The sequence below is a fragment of the Cadophora gregata genome (genome assembly GCF_030347475.1).
Source record: "Cadophora gregata isolate MNR1 chromosome Unknown scaffold_13, whole genome shotgun sequence".
NCBI classification, from domain to species: domain Eukaryota; kingdom Fungi; phylum Ascomycota; class Leotiomycetes; order Helotiales; family Ploettnerulaceae; genus Cadophora; species Cadophora gregata.
In genome coordinates this window covers 1129825-1151609 of record NW_026695936.1, presented here as the reverse complement: position 1 = coordinate 1151609, position 21785 = coordinate 1129825, and the positions used below count along the sequence as shown (strand labels likewise).

General features: G+C 48.2%; 9 protein-coding genes across 9 annotated transcripts; 6 read left to right on the top strand and 3 right to left on the bottom strand.

The window, feature by feature from the left end:
• Positions 1 to 195: 195 nt before the first annotated feature.
• Positions 196 to 487, bottom strand: ONS95_003856 (uncharacterized protein; the record flags this gene model as incomplete). The annotated part of the gene is made up of 2 exons (XM_058497186.1): positions 196 to 242; positions 292 to 487. The coding sequence occupies 2 exons, from the start codon at positions 485 to 487 to the stop codon at positions 196 to 198; spliced, it is 243 nt and encodes an 80-aa protein (XP_058353129.1).
• Positions 488 to 805: 318 nt separating this feature from the next.
• On the top strand, positions 806 to 4088 carry MTR4 (ATP-dependent RNA helicase mtr4; the record flags this gene model as incomplete). The annotated part of the gene is made up of 2 exons (XM_058497185.1): positions 806 to 3855; positions 3908 to 4088. The coding sequence occupies 2 exons, from the start codon at positions 806 to 808 to the stop codon at positions 4086 to 4088; spliced, it is 3231 nt and encodes a 1076-aa protein (XP_058353128.1).
• A 2669-nt stretch (positions 4089 to 6757) lies between these two features.
• On the top strand, positions 6758 to 10239 carry ONS95_003854 (uncharacterized protein; the record flags this gene model as incomplete). The annotated part of the gene is made up of 3 exons (XM_058497184.1): positions 6758 to 7421; positions 7543 to 9837; positions 9887 to 10239. 3 exons carry the CDS (start codon positions 6758 to 6760, stop codon positions 10237 to 10239), a joined length of 3312 nt encoding a protein of 1103 aa, XP_058353127.1.
• A 1461-nt stretch (positions 10240 to 11700) lies between these two features.
• Positions 11701 to 12201, top strand: ONS95_003853 (uncharacterized protein; the record flags this gene model as incomplete). The annotated part of the gene is made up of 3 exons (XM_058497183.1): positions 11701 to 11768; positions 11830 to 11887; positions 11941 to 12201. 3 exons carry the CDS (start codon positions 11701 to 11703, stop codon positions 12199 to 12201), a joined length of 387 nt encoding a protein of 128 aa, XP_058353126.1.
• Positions 12202 to 12902: 701 nt separating this feature from the next.
• On the top strand, positions 12903 to 14170 carry ONS95_003852 (uncharacterized protein; the record flags this gene model as incomplete). The annotated part of the gene is made up of 3 exons (XM_058497182.1): positions 12903 to 13483; positions 13534 to 13762; positions 13871 to 14170. 3 exons carry the CDS (start codon positions 12903 to 12905, stop codon positions 14168 to 14170), a joined length of 1110 nt encoding a protein of 369 aa, XP_058353125.1.
• Positions 14171 to 15024: 854 nt separating this feature from the next.
• On the top strand, positions 15025 to 15618 carry ONS95_003851 (uncharacterized protein; the record flags this gene model as incomplete). Its single annotated transcript, XM_058497181.1, has 1 exon — positions 15025 to 15618. One exon carries the CDS (start codon positions 15025 to 15027, stop codon positions 15616 to 15618), a length of 594 nt encoding a protein of 197 aa, XP_058353124.1.
• A 987-nt stretch (positions 15619 to 16605) lies between these two features.
• ONS95_003850 (uncharacterized protein) lies at positions 16606 to 18605 on the bottom strand. Its single transcript, XM_058497180.1, has 2 exons — positions 18456 to 18605; positions 16606 to 18406 (listed from the first exon to the last, which is right to left on the bottom strand). Exons 1-2 carry the CDS (start codon positions 18527 to 18529, stop codon positions 17440 to 17442), a joined length of 1041 nt encoding a protein of 346 aa, XP_058353123.1. The 5' UTR covers positions 18530 to 18605; the 3' UTR covers positions 16606 to 17439.
• Positions 18606 to 18726: 121 nt separating this feature from the next.
• Positions 18727 to 19454, top strand: ONS95_003849 (uncharacterized protein; the record flags this gene model as incomplete). Its single annotated transcript, XM_058497179.1, has 3 exons — positions 18727 to 18876; positions 18959 to 19085; positions 19136 to 19454. Exons 1-3 carry the CDS (start codon positions 18774 to 18776, stop codon positions 19452 to 19454), a joined length of 549 nt encoding a protein of 182 aa, XP_058353122.1. The 5' UTR covers positions 18727 to 18773.
• A 143-nt stretch (positions 19455 to 19597) lies between these two features.
• ONS95_003848 (uncharacterized protein) lies at positions 19598 to 21687 on the bottom strand (the record flags this gene model as incomplete). Its single annotated transcript, XM_058497178.1, has 8 exons — positions 19598 to 19621; positions 19668 to 20241; positions 20291 to 20499; positions 20545 to 20709; positions 20760 to 20812; positions 20873 to 20894; positions 21172 to 21422; positions 21480 to 21687. 8 exons carry the CDS (start codon positions 21685 to 21687, stop codon positions 19598 to 19600), a joined length of 1506 nt encoding a protein of 501 aa, XP_058353121.1.
• Between the last annotated feature and the right edge of the window lie 98 nt (positions 21688 to 21785).

Here is a 21785-nt window from a genome sequence, read left to right as displayed (position 1 = left end):
CGGCTATGGTTGGAGAATATAAGCGCGATCAACTGAATGTTTTCAGCAAAGGTTAAGGCATATCACATCTCAGCATTCGGTTCGATCACAGAACAGCGGGATGTCCCCTCAAGAATGGATTTCCACATATCCCTTTCGACCCATGATATCTCTATAACCATACATTCTGTTTCCATGTACACATTCCAATCCCTTCTACTGGTTCTTGTATGTCTGCCAGACTGCAAGTCCGAAAGGAGTACCTGTCATATGATTAGCCCCTTCCCCTCCTGCCTTATCTTGGACACCTACCGAACCCGACTGCCATGAAGGACCAGTATCTAAGAGCAAACCACTTCGTCAATGGATTGAATGGGATGTTGGATCGTGGGCCCTCTGGGTAATGGTATGGTGAGGAGAGCTGAACACGGGTGGTTGAGAAAGCTCGCCGAGAGGCGACCATCGAGACCGTGGAGGAAGTTGCGCGGACTGCTGCTCGGGAAAGCATCTAGTTGATGGTCATCAGTATCTTCTATGCCAATTGAGACTGCAGCGGTGTCACCTTGAAGGATTGAGTGGTTGAGTTGTTTGTCTATGGACTTCCGAAAGTGGTTCGACCTTAAGAGATCGAGCTCGTTCGAAGAGAGCCGCTAAATTCCATTGACAGGGATCAACGCCAAGGAAAAACTTCGGCAGTAAAAATAAATGCCTACCTACAAAGGAACGCAACAGTCTTTCAAGTTGGCGGGTGCCATTTATGACACAGATCATATTTCCATGACGAAATTCTCCAATTGTCCACCGCGATACTTCGACTTCGGCCAAGATGGACGACCTCTTCGACGTATTCGATGACAATACTGCAGGCGCAGCAGTTCCAGAACGGCCGAAGAAAGCAAAGGCCAAGAAGGAGCGGGCAAAGAAGAGAACCGCGAGCGGCGAAGTGAAGAAAGTCGCAGAGGATCAAGATGAAGATGCTGAGATGGAAGATGTAGAGCCGGCGGTAGACCCTGTCGAAGAGGAAACCAATGCTCTGATTGAGAAGAAGGATACCAAGAGACGCCGCCGCGAAGAAGAAGCCGAACCAGTTGTTACAGATACATTCCAAACAGAGCAGTCAAGAGAAGTTGCTGCATCAGCAGGCTTGCAAGCCAAAGACGATGGGGCATTGGTGATCCAGCATAATATTCAGCACCAAGTTTCCTTGCCCCCGGACTACGACTATGTCCCCATTTCCCAACACAAATCGCCCGAAACCCCTGCGCGAACATGGCCCTTCGAACTGGATCCTTTCCAGAAAGTTTCTATCGCTTCCATTGAGCGCGGTGAGAGTGTATTGGTATCGGCGCATACCAGTGCGGGAAAGACGGTTGTCGCCGAATATGCCATTGCTCAGAGCTTGAAGAACAACCAGAGAGTAATTTACACGAGTCCTATCAAGGCGCTGAGCAACCAGAAATACCGAGAGTTTGCGGCAGAATTTGGAGATGTGGGACTTATGACCGGAGATGTTACTATCAACCCTACAGCGACTTGCTTGGTCATGACAACAGAGATTCTGAGATCTATGTTGTATCGAGGTTCTGAGATTATGCGAGAGGTGCAATGGGTGATCTTTGACGAAATCCATTACATGCGAGATAAGTCCAGAGGCGTCGTCTGGGAGGAAACAATCATTTTACTACCAGACAAAGTCAGATATGTCTTTCTGTCTGCCACGATTCCCAACGCCATGCAATTCGCAGAGTGGATCACCAAGACGCATCAACAGCCATGTCATATTGTTTATACCGACTTCCGACCCACACCCTTACAACACTACTTCTTCCCCGCTGGCGCTGATGGTATTCATTTGATTGTTGACGAGAAGGGCAATTTCAGAGAGGATAACTTTCAGAAGGCCATGGCAACAATCGAGGACAAGAAAGGCGCCGATCCAGCAGATATTGATGCCAAGCAAAAAGGCAGAGGAAAAAACAAGAAGACCATCAAGGGTGGCAGCAAGGACGAAACAAACGATATTTACAAGATTGTCCGTATGATAATGATGAAGCATTACAATCCTGTCATTGTCTTTAGCTTCAGCAAACGAGAGTGTGAAGCTTATGCCTTAAAGATGGCTTCGATGGCTTTCAATGACGAATCAGAAAAGGCAATGGTACAAAAGGTCTTCGAGAGCGCCATTGAATCTCTATCCGAAGAGGACAAAACACTCCCTCAGATCCAGCATATTCTGCCCCTTCTACGTCGCGGAATTGGTGTTCATCACTCTGGCCTTCTTCCAATTTTGAAGGAGACAATTGAGATCTTGTTCCAAGAGAATTTGATCAAAGTGTTATTTGCAACCGAGACATTCTCCATTGGTCTCAACATGCCTGCGAAGACAGTTGTTTTCACTAGTGTTGAGAAGTTCGACGGCTCTAGCATGCGGTACCTGACTCCGTCAGAATTTGTTCAAATGTCCGGGCGTGCAGGAAGAAGAGGACTTGATGACAGAGGTATCGTCATTATGATGATCAACGACAAGATGGAGCCAGCGACAGCAAAGGAGATCGTTAGAGGAGAACAAGATAAGCTCAACTCCGCTTTCTATCTGGGATATAACATGATCCTGAACTTGATGAGAGTCGAAGGTATTTCCCCTGAGTTTATGTTGGAGCACTGTTTCTATCAATTCCAGAATACGTCAAGTGTGTCTGGGCTAGAGAGAGAGCTTCAAGCAATGCAATTCGAGCGAGACAATCTTGAGATTCCGGACGAAGCTACTATCAAGGAATATTATGACCTGCGACAACAACTCACGTCATATACTAAGGATATGCGCAATGTTATCAACCACCCAAATTACTGCCTGCAATTCATGCAACCTGGGCGTGTTGTTCACATCAAGCACAAAGATCAAGATTTTGGCTGGGGTGCAGTCGTCAAGTTCAACCCAGTCAGAGTGCCCAAGGGCGCTGAAGAGGTGCCTCCACAAGAATCATTCATGCTCGATGTGCTGTTGTTAGTGTCCAGCGAGTCCTCAACAGGTACACAGACTCAAGGTCCTATTCCGGCAGGACTCCAACCACCTTCTGGTGAAGACAAGGGGAAAATGGAGGTTGTTCCGGTACTTCTATCCTGTATCGAGGCTATTGGCCACGTTCGCATCTTCTTGCCAAAGGACCTCAAGCCCACAGATCAACGCAACACGGTTCGGAAATCACTGGACGAAGTCAAGCGCCGCTTCCCAGATGGAATTGCAGTTTTGGACCCAATCGAGAATATGGGAATCACGGATGATTCGTTCAAGAAACTCCTACGAAAGATCGAAGTCCTTGAATCTCGTTTGCTCTCGAATCCACTTCACAACTCTCCTCGTCTCCCTGAATTATACAATCAGTACGCTGCCAAGCTAGCTATTGGTGGTAAAATCAAGGACAGAAAGAAGGCAATCACGTCAGCATTGAGTATCATGCAACTGGATGAGCTGAAATCCCGCAAGCGTGTACTGCGACGTCTTGGCTTCATCAATGATCAAGAAGTTGTTGAACTCAAGGCTCGTGTTGCGTGTGAGATTTCGTCCACTGGTGATGGTCACGAGCTTCTGCTATCCGAACTACTTTTTAATCGCTTCTTCAATGAGTTAAGCCCCGAGGTTTGCGCATCTGTACTTTCATGCTTCATTTTCGAGGAAAAGAGTAAATCTGCCGAGCCACTCAAGGAGGAACTTTCAAAACATTACAGAGAGATCCAGAGCCAGGCCAAGATCATTGCGAAAGTTAGTCAGGAAAGCAAGCTAGCTGTCAACGAGAAGGAGTACGTGGATAGCTTCAAGTGGGAACTCATGGAAGTCGTACTTTTATGGGCACAGGGAAAGTCCTTTGCAGAAATCTGGTACGGCCAACCTGAATAATGGATGACAGCCACAGGCTAACATTGTGAACAGCAAAATGACAGACGTCTATGAAGGATCACTCATTCGTTTATTCCGCCGTCTCGAAGAGCTACTCAGACAGATGGCACAAGCTGGCAAGGTCATGGGATCTGACGAGCTATCGGCAAAGTTCGAGGAAGCACTTTCGAAGATCAGAAGAGATATTGTGGCTGCTCAGAGTCTGTACTTGTAAGTTGCAGGTTATGCCCGATCCGGTCTGCCATTCTTGCAGCGATAATGGTCTGGATAAACGAAAAATATGCATGGTTTGGAGCACGGAGTTTATGTGTGGCAACCGTGGAGGGTACACACAGAGAGGTTTATTTTCAGTATTTCTGAGCGTCTGATGTGTTTGTGTGGTCTCCCAAAGATGAGATCTTTTACAAGCAGACCATAGATGTTTCTCATGGCAAGGACTCACTTGTCTCGCCTGGTTCCATTCCACGATGCTGGAGCCATCTCCGAGTCTGGGCAACCGTCTCGGGGTCCGAGTCATGGTTCTCCGTCTCTCGAGATCTGCCAATGAACTAGATGATGATATTTGACTTTCCACCCGCTCTGCCTGTGGAACCCCGTGCCTCCTAGGCCCATTTCCCGTTGCACAAGATCTCGTCGCAGGGGACGGGTATCTCGATGATGCGTGACAGAAACTCTGTTTCGAAACCTTGATCCTGGCCATGTGCATGACAGATGACGATGTGCGGTGTTTACATTCAGGTACGGAGGTACGGTTGTAGTTTTATGGGGCAGCTGAGACCTGGGTCCAAGTGGCTCGTCCCTTAGTTTGTCAACACTTGCTGCGCTCAACTACCTTACGCGTCTTACTCGTCAACTGCTGAGAGCCGGCATAAAGTTACTTGCTAGATGCTCAGCCGCCCCAAAGAAAATATGAGTGAGAGAAAGGGAGGGACGGGAAGTTAGTTCCGGTAGGGTGCTTGAGACTACGGGGGAATATCTACAGTAAAGTGGGCTGGCTCCATGGATTTCCCATGCAAACAGTCTATTCTGGTATCTAGGAGGCTCGTCTATGATTTCTCCAGCAACAGTTGCAATCTCTGATAAAAGGGATGCAAAGCCAAACACTGTCTTCTCCTCGCCTGGTAATGGGCGGCTGTGCCTGACTGACGGCAGGAGGCATCTTTGACCCCTGATCTAAGCTCAACCGTATGGCAAGTATTCTTCAACGGGCCCACGCCAACACTCGGAGCGGGTCTGATTCTCGTCTCCCTTTCGTTCGCGTCCCAGTTGTCTCGACGCGACTAGCCGTCCTAGGTGGGCGACCTCAGCACTTGGTATAATAAGAGGCCATTTGGTTCGGTTCTTGAAACAAAGCTCTTGTGCTCTTCTGGGTTGGTGCATCGGGGGTGGGGTGGTGAGCTCAACAGAGGCTGCCAGCAACGGCAGACATTATTATTGGCGTTCCATTGGCATTGGCTCTGGCTCTGGCTCTGGCTCCAGCCTATCCCGTCATTACGAGCAGGGCAGGCTCCTCAGTGGCCACAACTTGGGCTCCATTGTGGTGCCTCTCGCGGGGTGTGGAGCATAGGTACCTACCTACCTTACAGTAGGCTAAAGCCCCGAGAAGTCCAGCCCGTCTCCCATCCATACTACTACTCTAGAGTAGGTACCTAAATTCACATCGACTTTGTGACTACTACAGTATGTACCGTACCGTAGGTCCGTAGGTGCCTGATTCTGCATACTTAACTTATCACATTTCGAGTCTGCAGCGCCTGCCCGCACACCACTTCACCCCCCTCCCCCTCCCCCTCCCCCTCCCCCTCCCCCAATCCAATAATGCAGAGATATTAAACTTTACATCCTGGTGGGACTCTCCCACCATCTCTTCCTTTTTACCTTACTTACGAGCTTACCTACCTCACTTACCCTGCCTCCTCAGAGAGTGAATTGCCCCTTTTCTTCTGCCTCGTGCGACATGGGCTGCAATTATCAACCGTACTGTTGAATGCCATATATATTTGGCATTGGCATTGGCATTGGCATCGGCATTGGCACAGACTTCTGATATATTGGCAAGCAACACCTCAAGCCTTTCTGGAATATTGCTTCCCCTCGACTGCTGCATCCGTACTGAGTTCTAAAAGCAGACCATCGCTCGGATCTGCATCCCGATAAGAGCGCGCCAGAAAGTCGAAAGGTCGGCCGGCACAAGACAGGGGCACCCAAGTCTCTCTCTTCTCTGTCTCTTCTTGCGTTGCTCAACATCCAAGGAAAGGAAGAACAACTCCTGCGGCACTTTCGTATCGTACAGAATTTGTCTCTTCGAGATACCACCGCACTCTCCGGGTCTTGTTGACACTTCGGCACAAGGACTGTGTGTCCAGCAATCAATCCTTCCCCAGTCCTGTCATTCGGAGTACGGCAACGGCCTCCAGATACGTGCCATCCCATCCCATCTGGACTCTGGGCTCTGCAGACTTATCAACTTGAGACGGTCCAGCCGAACTTTGCAGTTTGTACCGGGGTTGCTGTGCGATTATTCCTAAATAGTCGGGGATCTGCCAGAACAACGGGGCCTCAGTCCAGATCCGGCATCATCTCAAAATTCCCAATTGTCCCCACCTTACAGCGCCAACGACGTGGAGCCTGAGCTCTCTTCTCCAGACGCCAGACGCCAGACGCCAAATCCTCCTCTTCTCCTCCAAATCTAGCCCATTGAAACGCAGTAGATCTAAGCTGCAGTTCCTGATCAAACGCCGTGGTCATTCGAGGTCATCGAAAATCTCTCGCCATTCCCGCGAGAGTTTTGTCACAAGCCTTTCGATGTCGACCTAAACGGTAAACCACATCTCTTTACGAACAAAGGCCGGCCAATACCCCTCCAACACTAGGTCCACGGCCATGGATCCTTCCTCTGCTCCGCTGGCAGATTATTTTTGGATCGCTGGCATCGATTCCATATCTTACACCGACCCTGTCCTGGGAGGTCCCAACCTGTGGGAGAAAGCTGCCAATGGCGCAGGGCCACCCTCACCAGGAGTCGATGCGACCATCGAGGAAGGCAGCGAAGGAGAAGCAGCTTCCTCTCCACCTCCTCGAGCTACCGCCCGCCATTCTCGCAACAATTCTTGGAACAAACTGGGCAAGGTGCCCAGCGATGTACGGAACTCAATACAGAGTCTAGAGGATATTGGGAACACGCAGAGCAACAGGAGCAGCATTACGATCAAGGCCCCGACTACGAATGGCAACGCCAATGGCAATAGGGACAGCGTGTTGGGCGATTTCGACTTTGACCGGGCGCTGGTCAAGTTTGCAAATGAGAGGGAGAATTTCCTGGACGATTTAAGCTTCAGCGCCGGCGCTCCCATACAGAAACCTCCGCCAATGACAAACCCGAGGGCAGATAGGATTAGAATTGAGGATACACTGGAGACAAATGGATCTGGCTCTGGAATGGGCAGGAGAAGCCCTCTGAGAAGTGTGGGAGGTAGCATTCGACGGAGGATCAGTTTTAGAGATATGAGCAGTATGAAGCGGCAGCCCTCGATGGTTCAGAGAACAAGTAAGTTTGTGATTAGTTCTTGCAGATGCAGAATCTTGGTATAATCGGCTATTGTCAATGTCTTTTGAACATTTCCTACCTTAGAGTTATTCCTAGACCCCTAGACTAATGTATCTTACAGCCTCTGTAAGGACCTCGAGACGCTTGAGTAACTACAATTCCGTCATCCCACCGCCCGAACCTCTCAATGCGGATCCCGAGATGCATCCTCTGAAGCGCCGCTTCGAACCAGTCTTGCTTGACCGGTATCCCCCGAAACATGCTACAGACGAACTGAAGCGGAGGGGCAGATTTCCGGATTACGTGCCAATGTTTGCATTTCCAAATGATATTAACATAGTTTCCGCGGACGAGAGACCTCGCTCAACGTGGCATGGATTTGCAATGACAGGCGACGACAACTCTAAAATTTACGGCATTACGGTCATTGTGTGGATGCCATTGAACCCAGATGCTGCCGAGAACGTTGAGAGAAGATGTGAACAGTGGAGACAGAGTCATATGACGAACGAGGAGAGAGAGCTGGCAGCTAGCTTGGGCGAGCGACTTGCTTCTGAGAGAGCAAATCTGTCACAATTACTTGCCAAACTACCCGGCGTGGCATCTGGATCTCCAGCCAGAGAATCGTTGGAGGAAGAAATCAGTGCTGTGGAAGAGAAGATCGGTCTGATGACTGACATGTTGCGACCTGTCAGACACGGCGCAGCTGCTAAGATTGATGGGCTCACAGATGGCGAGACTGGACTTTGGACACCGCGAGCATATGGAATTTTGGGTCGAGATGCTAGCTTGACCAGCTTTTGGAAAGAGTGGCTCAGAGCCGTCGTTGTTCCCATGACTGACGGAGGCGTCTTGAGAGTTCCACCAAGTTCTCCTAAAGTCGGAAGATGGCAGCCGTTGGAGAGATATGTGGTCAATCTATGCACAGAAGCACTAAGCCCAATATCCAGCAAGACCCAGGTTGAGCTTGCCGTCAGAGAGTTACGGTTATTTGCTCGCAAAGAGGCAGTGAATGAGCTACCCGAGTCGAGGAATACTGATCTCTACGCCTTGTTCAGATCTCTCAGCATTCCAAATATCGTGGCCCTTTTCGAATTTGCGCTGTCAGAGTCAAGAATAATATTCCTTTCGTCACACACTGCCATGTTGCATCTTGCAAGCAAAGCATTGGCCAGTTTGCTGTATCCGCTTAAATGGGCAAGCATATTCATCCCAGTCTTGCCGGCCAGACTGCTGTCTGCCTTAGAAGCACCATGTCCTTACATAGTTGGGATCGAAAGACGATATGAAATCATCGAGCTGCCCGAGGAGGATTATGTTTTGGTCGATCTGGATCAGGACATCATTGAGGCGTCTGGCCCACCTACCACTTTACCTCGGCAACAACGCCGCAAATTGGTGTCACTTCTCCAGCTTGCTGCTCCTCATCATAATCGTTGTGGTGTACCGACCGGGCCTCCACCGTATGCCATCGAGACCTACCCGTACGATGCATTCTCTTCTGAGAACGATGCAATTTACACCCAAAATGCACCTCTAAGCTCTCTTGGAAAGTTTGTTAGTCAAAACTCAGCAACGTTCGGGGACCCAGATCCAGCAACTTCGAAGAGAGCATCCGTCTTCAATGCTTTCTTGCAGTCAAAGAACGACCACAGTCGAGTTGAGAGGCCTACGACAAGTCGATCGAGTAAAACAAGTCCTCCTAATTCAGTCTCACCACTATCTGGTCACTTCCCTGTGCCCACAACCCCTGTTTCCAGAAATGACTCTGCATTCGCCCTGACAGCTACGTTGAGAGAGAAGAGATCAGGTCACTTTGATGGAACCTCTAGACGCAGCTCATCCTTTGGTGTCGACCGTCAACCAACTCTTCGTCGACCGAGCATTCCGTTCAGCAACGGCCACTCTTCAAGTCTTTCGACTTCTGCTTTGTCGATCGATGCTAAGTCAACATACGGATATGCGCCATCAACATATGCCGCCTCCACACTTGCAGCATCTACGATCATGCCAAACATGCTCATGCAGCCGGTACGAAACACCGACACCACGGTGTGGGTTGAGGGACACTATTTTGTATGGCAACGGAATGATACAGCATCGGTTTGTTCGATATGTGATGACAAGCCCGAGGGTGATGGAATTTACAAGTGCAACAGTTGCAGCACAGTCTCTCATGGTCGGTGCTTGGGTCACGTCTCACTAGTCTGCCCATCCGCATTCCATCCTGACAGGGTTCGCGCCTCGTTTGTGAGATGCTTCTCGAGTCTGTTCTATACCTACAGAAAGTATTTGAATAGGCCAACCAAAGATCAAAAAAGCAGCGGCCAGCTCTACGGTTTTGATATGGACGGGTTCATGAAGAGTTTGCCACACGAGCAGCAGGAATACACAGCTATGTTGAAGCAGACGCAAGGTAAGACTCTCACGGCACCAAACCTAGGCATCGCTAACAAGTTCAATAGCATTTAACGAGTTCATCCACGAACGTGAGACAACGCCTCCAAGCTCGCCCAGTATCCAACTCTTCGACAGCATCATTCTCGCCAAGAAATCACGCGGTCGGACTTCGTTCTTCTCGAAAGGGTCCAAGTCTACTTCATTCCTTGAAGATACCTCGGAGCACCTTTGGAGAAGCGCGGCAGTGCCTACACCCAGCGCGAAGTTTCCTGGTGATTACAGAAGCGTGGTGTCACGAATCCCAGCACAGCTGGATGTAGCACTTATGCGAGAGCCGAGAGTCATTCAAGGCGTGCCGAGGATGGATATGCCTGGCAAGCGGGTGGGTCGGAAAGCCGTTCCCAGTCTTCTACGGTAGTTGAGAAGACAAATCGGCAAAGTGAGATGAGAGCCAGTTGAGATATCGACGGCGAATAGAATACGAGGCAACAAAATGTACGATATACCGACTGAGTAATTCAAAAGCATGCAAATCAGGTGTCATAAGGAAAAGGAGTACATAGGAGATTGCTTGCTTGAATGGTTTTCCTTTACATGGGGTTTGGTTTGGGGCTCGAGCGGGCATCATAGATCTCGGGCATATCCATATCCATATCAGGAGGGAGCGGAGGAGTAGGAGTCGTAGTCGTATTGACTGGGTTTGTTCTGATTTTTTGGTTGCGACTTGCTGTTCTGGCTTCACTGTCTCTAGTTGCGATTTGGATCAAGTTAGATGAATCACAGCATGTGCATGGGATGAAGTGACAGGGCATGGCCAATAGAAAGCGATGAAAGACGGAAGAATGATCAGCACCTGAGCCTGCACATGGAGAATTTGGAGTACTGTAATTTGACGAATGTGATGTGAAAGACTGAGTGGACAGGGGAGATAGACTTGTAGAATACTGAATGCAATGTTCTTCTGAATCATTTCATCTTTACGAGCTCATTTCAAAACTATCTTACAGATGGAACTTGAACGCTAATGATTGGAAGCTATTAATTCAAGCTTGGCCCTGTTGACTAAGAAAGTGCATCCAAGAATCTTGTTATTGAGAGGTCCTGAGCTGCTGGGGAGCGGGCAAATGATGAGCTCTGTCTACATTATTCAGCCTTGGTGGATCGCAAAGTCTAGACTCTGTTCTCATAGTAATACACCATCGGTGTAGGTTGAGAGATAAAATTTTCACCTCAAATAAAGATCGTGGGTCTCTCCTTGGGCAGGTAGCCGTAATTGTGATCCCGCAGTCTACGTCGGTCCTCTTCATGCTTTCTCGGGAAGTTGTCACTGTGAAGAAAGCAATGATTGGTCTGTGGGAAGTATTACATTTCTTTTCATTCTTGTTAGCTTCTGGGATTCGCGGCTGGTGAGAGCCCGAGAAGAGATTGCTTGAAGGATTCAACGGTATGCCACTTGAGACCTGGAGTGATTGCTGAAATGGGATTGAGACTGGCCTGTTATAGTAGATCTCTAGCTTCTATCAGTCCATCCACATACATAACTGACAGAATGCCACGAAGTGCTGGGATCAGGAGGAGAGAGTGTGTGGGTGTAAGTGGCTGCCGACAGACCATGAATTTTGATCAACCTCTGAAAGATATGTATTCAGGAGTCGGTATCAAGTACAGCCAGGTATATTTACAGCATGGATCAAAGCACAGATTGTGTGGTGATGTAGTTCTTCAGCTTGAAAAAATGGCACCACAGGATACTTGTACGGACAACGAGAGTGAATCGAAAGCAGATTTGTTGTCAAAACTGTCCCAGATGGAGAACACTTATGTAGTCTCGGAAAGGAGAGAAAATTGCTTATGCTTGCCGCTCTGAAGCAAGTCCACGATGGAGAGCAAGATAGCTACTCATTACACAGAGACTTCAAACACCAGCATTGCCAATCTCTTCACACGGTAAGTTCAGCTCCATTGCCTCTGCCATGATCTCTTAATATCTATACTCATGATATAGTAGCTCAAAGGCCACAAATGCACCTTTAATTCACCTTCCATATCAAAACCACAACAAGACAGTAAGCATTTCCTCAACCAAGACTTCACCTAATACCAGCTAACGCGCAGCCAGATGGACATCAGCACCGCCACCAAAGTTGCCGAAATTCTGGCCGCGTATCACCTGGCACTGTTGGAGATCGACCGGGAGTTGAAAGCCAAGGCAGCGGCGTTAGAGAAGGTGGAGGAGCTCCGGGTCCTCAAGAAGAAGGTCACGAAGGCGATGGTAGTGGTCGCGGGGAGAATCAGGGCGCTGAACGCGTTATTGGTGGAAGATGAGGAAGAGGTCCCTTTTGAGGGCAATGTGTTATTCGTGGTTGAATCGGAGAAGTAAAGGCGAAACAATGACATGGCGAACAGCTTTGTACAAGGAAACGACGTCAGAATCGTGATTTAAACTTCTCAATTCTGCTTCTTGATACTGAAAGTACGAAGAAAACATAATAATATGGCTTAGGGACACCCAAATACAACCAGGTGAATGTATCTTCAAGGTTTCGCGTTGTCACAAAACCAGATCTCGCTTATTCGAAGGCATCAAAATACTCGAAGCGAGGAAGTGGGTTGAACCAGGGAATTTGATTCAAAGAATTTTTGCTGAATGTCTGCTGTTATGAATATATTTTTTCATCTATGGAAAACTATGTGCAGTGGTTCTTGCATACCTAGTCTTTCGTGCCTTCATTGATGCTAACGGGGTTTGTGCTAAAGGGGTTTGTGCAGGAGCGATATGGCCCACTATCGTGACTTCCTTGCCCAGCGACTGCAGAAGCTATTCAAGAACGCGGCGTCGCCCTCTGCTTCTTCTGAAGAGTTCGCTACTCATTCTCTCTCATATCCAATCGTCTACGGAGATATTCGAGTCACATCACACATCGTCTACTTCAGGCTACAACCTATCCATTGCGTGGGTAATACCGTGGACTTATACATTAAGCTTCCAAGTAATTCGTTACATGCTTGCAGGTTCGACACATCTTTCTCACACAAAATATTTTTCACGAATTATAAGCGGAATAGCCATTAGCTCCCAAGATGAAGATTCAGCCACCACCAGAACGCGAGGAAGCTGATTTCACTAAAGATGAACTGGCTGCTCCCACCATTGAAATTACATTCGCTCCACCATCCATCATGGATAACCCTCTTCCCGCGACAGCTGTAAAACTGAGTAAGAGGCTTCTGCAAGAGCAATTGAAATCCGAAGAAGAATGCTCTACGACAACCCCAGCTCAACAGTCTCTCTCCCCAGACTTCCCTGAGATGCCAAGCGACCCTACACCAGACACGATTCTCGAATGGCTTAGTTCACCTCAACATGGATCATCTTGCTCCTCTCCACGACCAAAAGCGTGGCTCCACTCTGCACAGCAATCACAGTTGAACCGTCGCCAACCCAAAGACGACAATCATTGTACACGTCTGCAACATAACAGTTTCCTCTGCGGCAGTGATGCTCAGGCCACAGTGGATCATATCGAACACAGTACGGAGAATCTTGTGGCTGTACCAGAATCTAGGCTGCAGATTTTGGAGGCAAAGATGCGAAGAGCAGAACTTTTGATCCAGATTTCTGATTTGGAGAAGGAGATTCTGAAAACAAGCTTGTGCGAGAAGTGAGTACAATCTGGGGAACTTGCGGAATGACATAGCTAATAACGGGTAGGGATTTCATTACAGAAGAACAAAAGGTCCTCCACGACGACACTGAACTCAAAGAACTGCAGAAGACAACTGATGAGGGCCTTGAATTACTCAAGAGGATCCAATACGAAAACCCCATATGCAAGGATGATCCAAGTGTTTTTCAGGAAGCTTACCATCATTGGGTTGGTCTGCGACAACGCGTGGTGGCATATCTTACCAATCGATCCACAGCTCAACACGAAAATGAGGTCAGTATAGTCTGGTTACAGATATCTCTATGTGCAATGGCTTCTGATATCAGCTGCTTGATATTATCAGACATGATGGTGTACTTGCTGATAATCCCTCGTGAGCAGATCAAGTGGCAGAAGTGTAAGGACCTATATCCAAAGAGGAAAGCTCTTTTGGTAGAAATTGAAGGCGTCGACGCAACCATCTCAAGGCTTGAATGCCCTATCGCTAACGGTACAGAACTCGAAAACAACAGCTCAGAAAAAACAGAGCTAAAACAAGCAGATGTCGACCGCCAAAATTATGTAAGGAGGGATTCAGGGGTTGACATGCCGGATACAGAGACAGCCACATATTTGCCCTCATCGCCAAGCTTGGCCATACTATTCGCCAAGGAGAGCAACAAAATCAACGGTTCGTGCTAGTCTGGATGACCGAACCTAAATAGATCTGAAGGGGTTATCAGACCTAGTTATCTTTCTACAATACCCGAAGTCAATGCCAAAGTTCATGTTGAGGAAGAACAAATTCAATACAACAGCACCTGGGTGCTTAGGAAAATGGCCGAGTAGCATTAGGTATGGTGCGAATGGAAATTATTGAGGATTGAATTGTATTGTTATCAAAGTCATTCATGGACCACAAATCAAGCTGCTAAGCAGGAACCTTCTTGTAGTAAGATCAAGTGTCTCAAGCAGCGCATTAAGCTATTACTGCCCAAGCATATAAATTGCATCGAGCAGACCATCCTCCCACATTTTGTTTCTTAGTGATCGATGTTATCCTTCTACTATGTCTTTAGACACACACATTCAGATGCCTAGTAAGGTGACTATTCACTGAAATGTTCTTCAATTGAAGCTGAAGTAGATACTCTGGTGAATTACTCTTACTCAACTAGCTAGGGTCACCTTGTCTCAATAAGGTGGTATATTCTTCGATAACAGGAAAGTCTCCATGTTTAAGTGATAACCTAACACCGTGAACTCAGTCACTGTTTCGACCGACTGTTCTTCCAAAAGCCATCCTTTGCACCCATCATCCTTTTTGAAGCAACCTTACTCAACGCCTCAACGCCTCTACGCCCGTAACCACAACGTTGTTCACGGTTGTTCTTTATAAGCGCTCTTTCGAGGCTCAGACACGCTCTGTACAGCATCACGACAACCTTTCATCTAAAGACCTGCTAGATTCTCCATGACTTGACCACTATACCAGGTAGTATTCTGTCTGAACCTGCAACTCTTGAAATCAAGTCACTTTCTGAGATGAACACAGCATGAAAATGAAGAAGTTTATCTCCGAAAAGTCAACCCCCACAGTCGCCGTATCATTGCCCAGCTTGGGGGATGGTGGAGGATTCGTCAAGTTCTTGCGCGAAAAAGCTGGATCATTCAGCATGGCGTGCGAAATGCCCAAGAAGAGGTTTTGTGCCGCTGTCAAGATCGAAAGTTCCAACCGCAAGGACGGCTTTCAAGATCAAAATAACCATGAAGCCAGAGGCAAGAGCTGTCTCATAGCCATCGACGACGAGGAGGAAACTCACTCAACGAAGCGCTCTGCTCAAGATAATGGGTTGGACTCTGATACCCAAGCCAAGTCTAGAGGAGTCAAGTCATTTGAGGATGATGAGGAAAAGCTGGATAGAATGCATGAAGAGGCAAAGCTTTGGTATATACTTCAGAAGAGGGAGGAGTTGGTGTCTATGGAGAAGGAGTTTGAGACTCTGAACAAAGATATTCAGGAGTTGATTAAGAAGGAGAAGGAGGAGATTGAAGTTATGGAAGGGTTGATGAGGGAGATTGAGAGGAGAAAGGAGGGCTGTAGAAAGGATAAGGGAATGTATAAGGCGAGTGATGAGGAATTGGAGTAGATAAAGGTGCTGGTTCATTTTCTGACTTTGGGGCTCTTGGAGGTTTCATATCTACTTTACACAATGATCTGATGGAGGAAAAAATTGAACCGACAGCGTTAAGGTAAAGCCTGGCCAAGTCACAAGAAACCAATTTGCAAAATCAGTCACGAATGGAGTAGACTAGAGAATGCACAAGAATTCATGCAAGTGATCAAACAATAAGCCCTAATCAGATATTACCTCGTAATTTAGTCATTAATTCTTGTGGAATACGAATTCTCTCTGGATGGTTGTAGCATCACATCGAGTTTGTGAAGTGGTGACCAGCCAGTAGAACCCACATGACCCTCAACAAAGCATAATCCAGAGACAAATGGTTCCAAAGATCATGAAAAATTTCCAGTATGCCACCGCTGAAGCTTTCTAAAGGGACCTGTTACAAGTACGAGGGTACAAGCTGGCTCCACATCGCGAAACCCGAAACCATAGCTAGCGACCACGCACGCGGCGCTCGCCCTTGCGGAAATCACGCTACTATCTAATGCCTATGTACAACAGAATAATCAGTTTCTTACAACCGTGGGCGGCCACGACGTGGTTCAGGTCAAAGCGAGTTTTTTTAATCGCAAACGAACACTAATCATCGGCGGATCGATTCGGAAAACGTATTCAGGTACGTTTGTATACTGGAACTTCACTCGCATCCGAGAGTTGAGCTTCCAATTGAGTTTTGTAACTTTTTTTTCTATCTTGTTGATTCTCGTGTGGAATTTTTGACCATTTTTCGTAAGGAATTGGCGGTAAGTGAGGCTTCAATTCTTTTGGTATTTTTTTGGTCGGACGGTGCGGGAAGTTGTTTTTGTTGATTCTCGCTTAAATGTCTTGGCGTGACTATCAAAAGTATCGTGGTACTGTTCCAACAAGCACTTACGGCTTGGGCTTGCTGTAGGAAAATTCTACACATGGACTTACCACATTTAGTTCCTCTTCGATATATAAATCCACATTATTTGTTTCTTAATCTAATATCTTGCATATCTACTTTTTGGCGATGGTCAGGCTCCATATTGGCGGAGGCAGCAATGCGCTCGGCGCGATTACCTGTTCTCCGACACGGCTTCTGCAAGAGTGGTGGATACTGTACGATTTAACATGTACGCTGATGCTATTAAGAAGAATCAAGTAACAAAACATTTCTAGAATTACACACGTTCTCAGATACAGTTAATTAGCAGCAAGCAAATGCAGCATATATCAAACACCAGGCAAATTGCATCGCAGAGCGAGTACGAACTCCAACAGCCGATGATGTTTCGTATTCCAAAATGAAAGTCTGAGTACAACTCTGTTTGGTCGGGTAGATGGAAGTGGCACTGCTGACAATGATGAGAATAGCGGATAAGACTGGTGCGGGGAAAACTATCGAGAACCACGGGACGGAGCTGCTTGAAACGTGATCTGGGTAACATTTACTGCATCTGTGCCACTTTGAGGACGTTGGACTGATACATTTGAAGGCAGTTGTACCACGACTTGTAAGTCTCGATTGTGGCATTATGTGAGCTCCCTGTCTGCCTGGACTATGGCCAGAATGCTGTGCAAAGCGACCAATAGATTCAGGTTCAGGTTGGGGTGTGCCTGACTGGTCCCTCGGCTCTTATGTTCCAGTCCTTCTTGGAAGCCTTGCCCTTAATATCCAGCCACCTCTCGCGCGGAGCGAATGACCGAGATGCCTCGGCTTTCATGAGCAGTTGTCCAAGACATGCTGTCGTAGGTATTGAGTTTTGAGTATGAAGGCAGCCATCTTAAAACGGATGATGACGGCGATAGCTGGTAACTTCATTTCAGCCTGGCTCCCAAGGCACCGGTACTCAGAAACCCTCTGTTCCCCATCGTGCCCCTCCAACCTAAGCTCAGAATTCCAAAGATTAGCCTGCCATCCACTGGCTCCGGTCTCTCCTCACCCCCCAGCAACTCCTCCACTAAAAAGCAAACCTGTTGTACATCCCCCGGCATCAGCACTGGTCTCTCCATTTCTTCCCCAGGTCCAACAACTTCCCAATTCAAACCCTGACTTCTAAAGCCCTCTCTTGTCTCCAGTACAACCATATCCAGCGTGATAATCTCCTCGCCACAATTCTCCAACTGCGCTTCTAGCGCCCATTTCCTCCCCTCCTTTTCCCCCGTTCCAGAAGGTAAAGCACCCGTCTTGGTGCGTACCACCATGCACCCTTTGCAGACGAATTGGTATAGTTTGCGGAATGTGCGGATCCGACCACTTGTGGACGTTGTTTCTGAATACGTGACTGTGACGGCTAGGACGTGGGAGCCTTCTTCTTTCAAATCGAAATTGACGACTTTCTGGAGACTCTTTCCAGGTTCGAGATCTACACCGTTGTGGTCCTTGTCTTTCTCAGCTTTCTTCTCTGGATCTTGCTCTTCCACATTCTCTGCTGTATTATTGGATACTGTTGTTTCTGGACCAAGTATGAGTGGTATAGGGACGCCTGAACTGGGGATCTTCATCTCGGCCTCAATCCGTACGTTGGTGATGACCTTGGAGGCTGCGGCGGAGCCCGGGAGGATCTCATTGTTTGCGCAGAGCGTGCAGGAGAATGTTTCACCGACATATGCGCTGCCAAAGGCGGGTGGGAGGGTGAGGAGGGGCGAGAGGATGAATGGCTCTGGCTGAGAGGAGGGATATGCTAGGGAGGCGGAGGGGGTCGGGAAGTTGGATTGTGAGGATTTGGGCGAGGGCGAGGGCGTTGGGAGGGGGTGTTGAATTGAGAGGGAGGGGCGGGAGAGTCTGGTTCAATGTTAGAGAGGCCTTTGATGTACACGAGGGGAATGCTTACCGGAGGACTTTGAGTGAGACGGAATGGGGTTCTTTGACACCGTCAACTGTTGAGCCGCCCCGTTGGTGAGACATGTTTGGGATGTTGTCAACACATATGGTTCTCCGAAATAAACTTTTCAAGATCAGAATGTCTGCAAAAACAGTTCTAATGCCTGCGTTGTAAAGTTCGAGAATAAGTGAGTAGGAGGATCGTCGCTGTAGTCACTAGCTCTTGATTCTGCCGCCCCAAGTGTACACCGCTTTCCCAGTTAGAAAATGTTGTCGCCAAAGCAATCAAGCCATCCTACACAAATCCAATTCGTGCAAGGGTCCAAGTATGGCCAAGACAGAGGATGCAAAGAAGGGGATACAGAATTTGGATGCTGGAATACCGCTAAAGAGGTCTGAGGGGTTGGTTTTAGTGATGGATACGCCAAAAGGTGCGATATGTGACTTTGTTTTTGCATTCCATAGTGTAAAGGTCGTTATGTTGTTGATTTACTTACCATTTTGAGTTTACAGGAAGAGGGGTTTTTGCCAGCAGAGACATTCCCGGAAGAACGGTGCTTGAGGTCTCACCTGTTCTGGTACTGGATCCATTGGAAAATGAAGAGCACATTAGGAAGACGAATCTATACAATTACACGTAGTACGTATCACATGATAGCAAGGGAGGAGAGTTCTGCTAACATATTGCAGTAACTGGCCATACAATCCTCCTGTTGGAGCGAATTCCCAAGGCGCTAACTCTGCCAAATTTCCATCAACGACCCAAGCAGTTATTCTCGGGCTTGGAAGCATGTTCAATCACTCAACGCTTCACCAGAATGTCGGCTGGGACCGAGACGTTAAGAACCTCCTCGTCACGTACATCACACTTCGAGATATCAAGGCTGGAGAAGAGCTGTGCATTTCCTATGGACAACGACTAACGTTCAAGGACAAGGACGAAGAAGAACCCGAGATAAGATCTGAAGATTGGACAGACGCTTTGGCTATAATTGACCTAATTGATTGAGTGCTGCGAGCCTACCATCAGTTTTGTGGGGTACCCTGTTTCCTATTGGGTGAGATATCCTGCCATTTTCCCATCCCTACCATAGCAATGCAAGTATAGAAATCAGAGAGGAGAAAAAAAACATTAGCGTCGATACGGTCAAATTAAATTCCAGGTGGGGGAGGAACCTGTCACTCATCAGAATTTTGTTACATCTGTTGTGGGTGAACATACAGCATTATATCCACTTCCAGGAGCGCCACCAGGAGGGGGTGGTGGGGGTGCCTCAGAAGGTGGTGGTGGAGGAGCAGAGCCAGGAGCACCAGGTGGGCTTTGCTGTTGCTGAGCTGCAGCGACTTGAGCCATGTAGGCCTGATAATACTGTACATATGCGGCATATCCACCATAAGCTGCATATGGGTCCTGACCTGCTTGACCTTGAGCTGCGTAGTATTGAGCATATTGGGCTGCGTAGTCAGCTGCTGCGGTTGGACTTCCAGCACCAGGTGCAGAAGGGGTAGTTGGACTCATAGCACCACCTGAGTTTGGTGCAGGTGAGTTGTTGTAACCACCTCCATAGCCGCCGCCGTTATCACGACCGCCATAGGAATTCTCTCGTCCGCCGTAAGAGTTGGATCGATCAGGAGCACGATCTCCGTAGCCTCGCTCGCCTCCGTACCCAGTGTTACCGCCGTAGCTACGCTGCTGTTGAGGCCGGCTCTTGAACTCTTCATACTGCTCTCTAACGTTCTTCAGCAAGTCTTCACAAAGCTCCTTTGCCTTTTGGACTTCATTGGGATCGGGGCCTCTGTTCAAGTCAGTAGACATCCCAGCAAACAATTTTCCACCAAACTTACGCTACGTGCAGATACATGGGCTCATCACTCTCGGCACCAGTTCCGTGCTCCATGAAACCAGAACCACGTCCCTTGATCTGTACACGACACCGGGTCTCCTGTTGGATATGCTTGACATAAATACCACCATGACCAACAACTTGAGCACGAAGGTTGAAGCCAGGAATGGGTTCAAAGTCAATAGGAATCTTCTCCTCAGGCCATTTGCGCTGTTAAAGTCAGTAAAGTTCCCGTATGGTCCAAGTGGTACACACTCTGCCAAATTCATCTCTCTCGACTTGCTCGGGCTCTCTACGTCTGAAGCGGCGCTCATCAACTAAGTTTGGTAGCTCCTGTTGCATTAGTTCTTCAATCTTCGCCACAGCCTGCTCGAGACCTTGCTTAGATGTGCTCGTGACGTGGAGGTAAAGCGGTGGGTTCTGTGCCTCAAATTAGCAGACTCTCTGTCGATCAGTACAGGGAAGCTCACAGCGGCCGTTGCCATGCTCTTGTCCGGGTAGTAATTTCCACGCGTAGTGACATCTTAAAAAGTCAACATGAGAGCTCTATAAAACGTTAAGTTGATAGGTAGGTGTAGCGTACCGGCTCCGGTCTCTTCTTTGATCTAGATGTCACGCAGCGGGAGTCAGCAGATGCCAATGAGGGGTTTGTAGTAGTGAGTAGTAGTGCTATAGCGCTCGAAGGTAAGCTTGAAACTCCCCAAATACAAAAGTTTGCTTCTCGCAGTATTTTGAACATAGAATACTTTCTCTTTGCCTACTTGCTCGCACTGCTTGAAAAATGAAACGGGAATGAAGGATTCTGTTCGCTTGCAAACTTTGCTATATCGAGGTAGAGAAGAGCCTGATGTATCAGTGGAATATAACACAAGGAGTATTTACCATCTTTTGTGTAGAACCTTTGGTCAGTGTATAGCGGTTGCGCAGGTCATTGACCTCGATATCGCGTATGTAATCGCCGTCTGCAATGTACATCTCACCGTTGACCAGGGCCGCGCTGTTGCCTGATCCAGAAGCAGCTGGAGATGCCGACTTTGGGGTTGGAGTCAAGGTAGATTGAATCGGAGGAACATCGACATGTTGGATACCCTTCTTGGCTTGAATCTGGGCGTTGATTTTCGCAGCAGCAGCAGCTAGAACAAACATGTTAGCAGATGTCGCATAGAGATTCGAGGCTCTGGGCTCCCTACCTGCAGCAGCCGCTGGGTCCGCAGAGGGCTTCTTGGACTCGGGCGCTGGACTACCTGAAGCTCTTCCAAGAGGACTTCTGCTGCGTCTGGACTCGGGCTTCACAGCGGGAGGAGAGCGGGAGCGTCTGTCGAATCTGGAAGGTCTCTTATGCTCGGGTTCCTGATCGAAGCGCGAGCGCTTGGCCGATCTTCTCTCTGTGTCGTCCATCGTGGGTATGGTGTGAGCGACAGTGATGAATGTTGGCTGCGTAAAGAATATTGTTCTGCAAAAGCGTATAACAGGATAGGCCGGCAGGTCCAAATGAG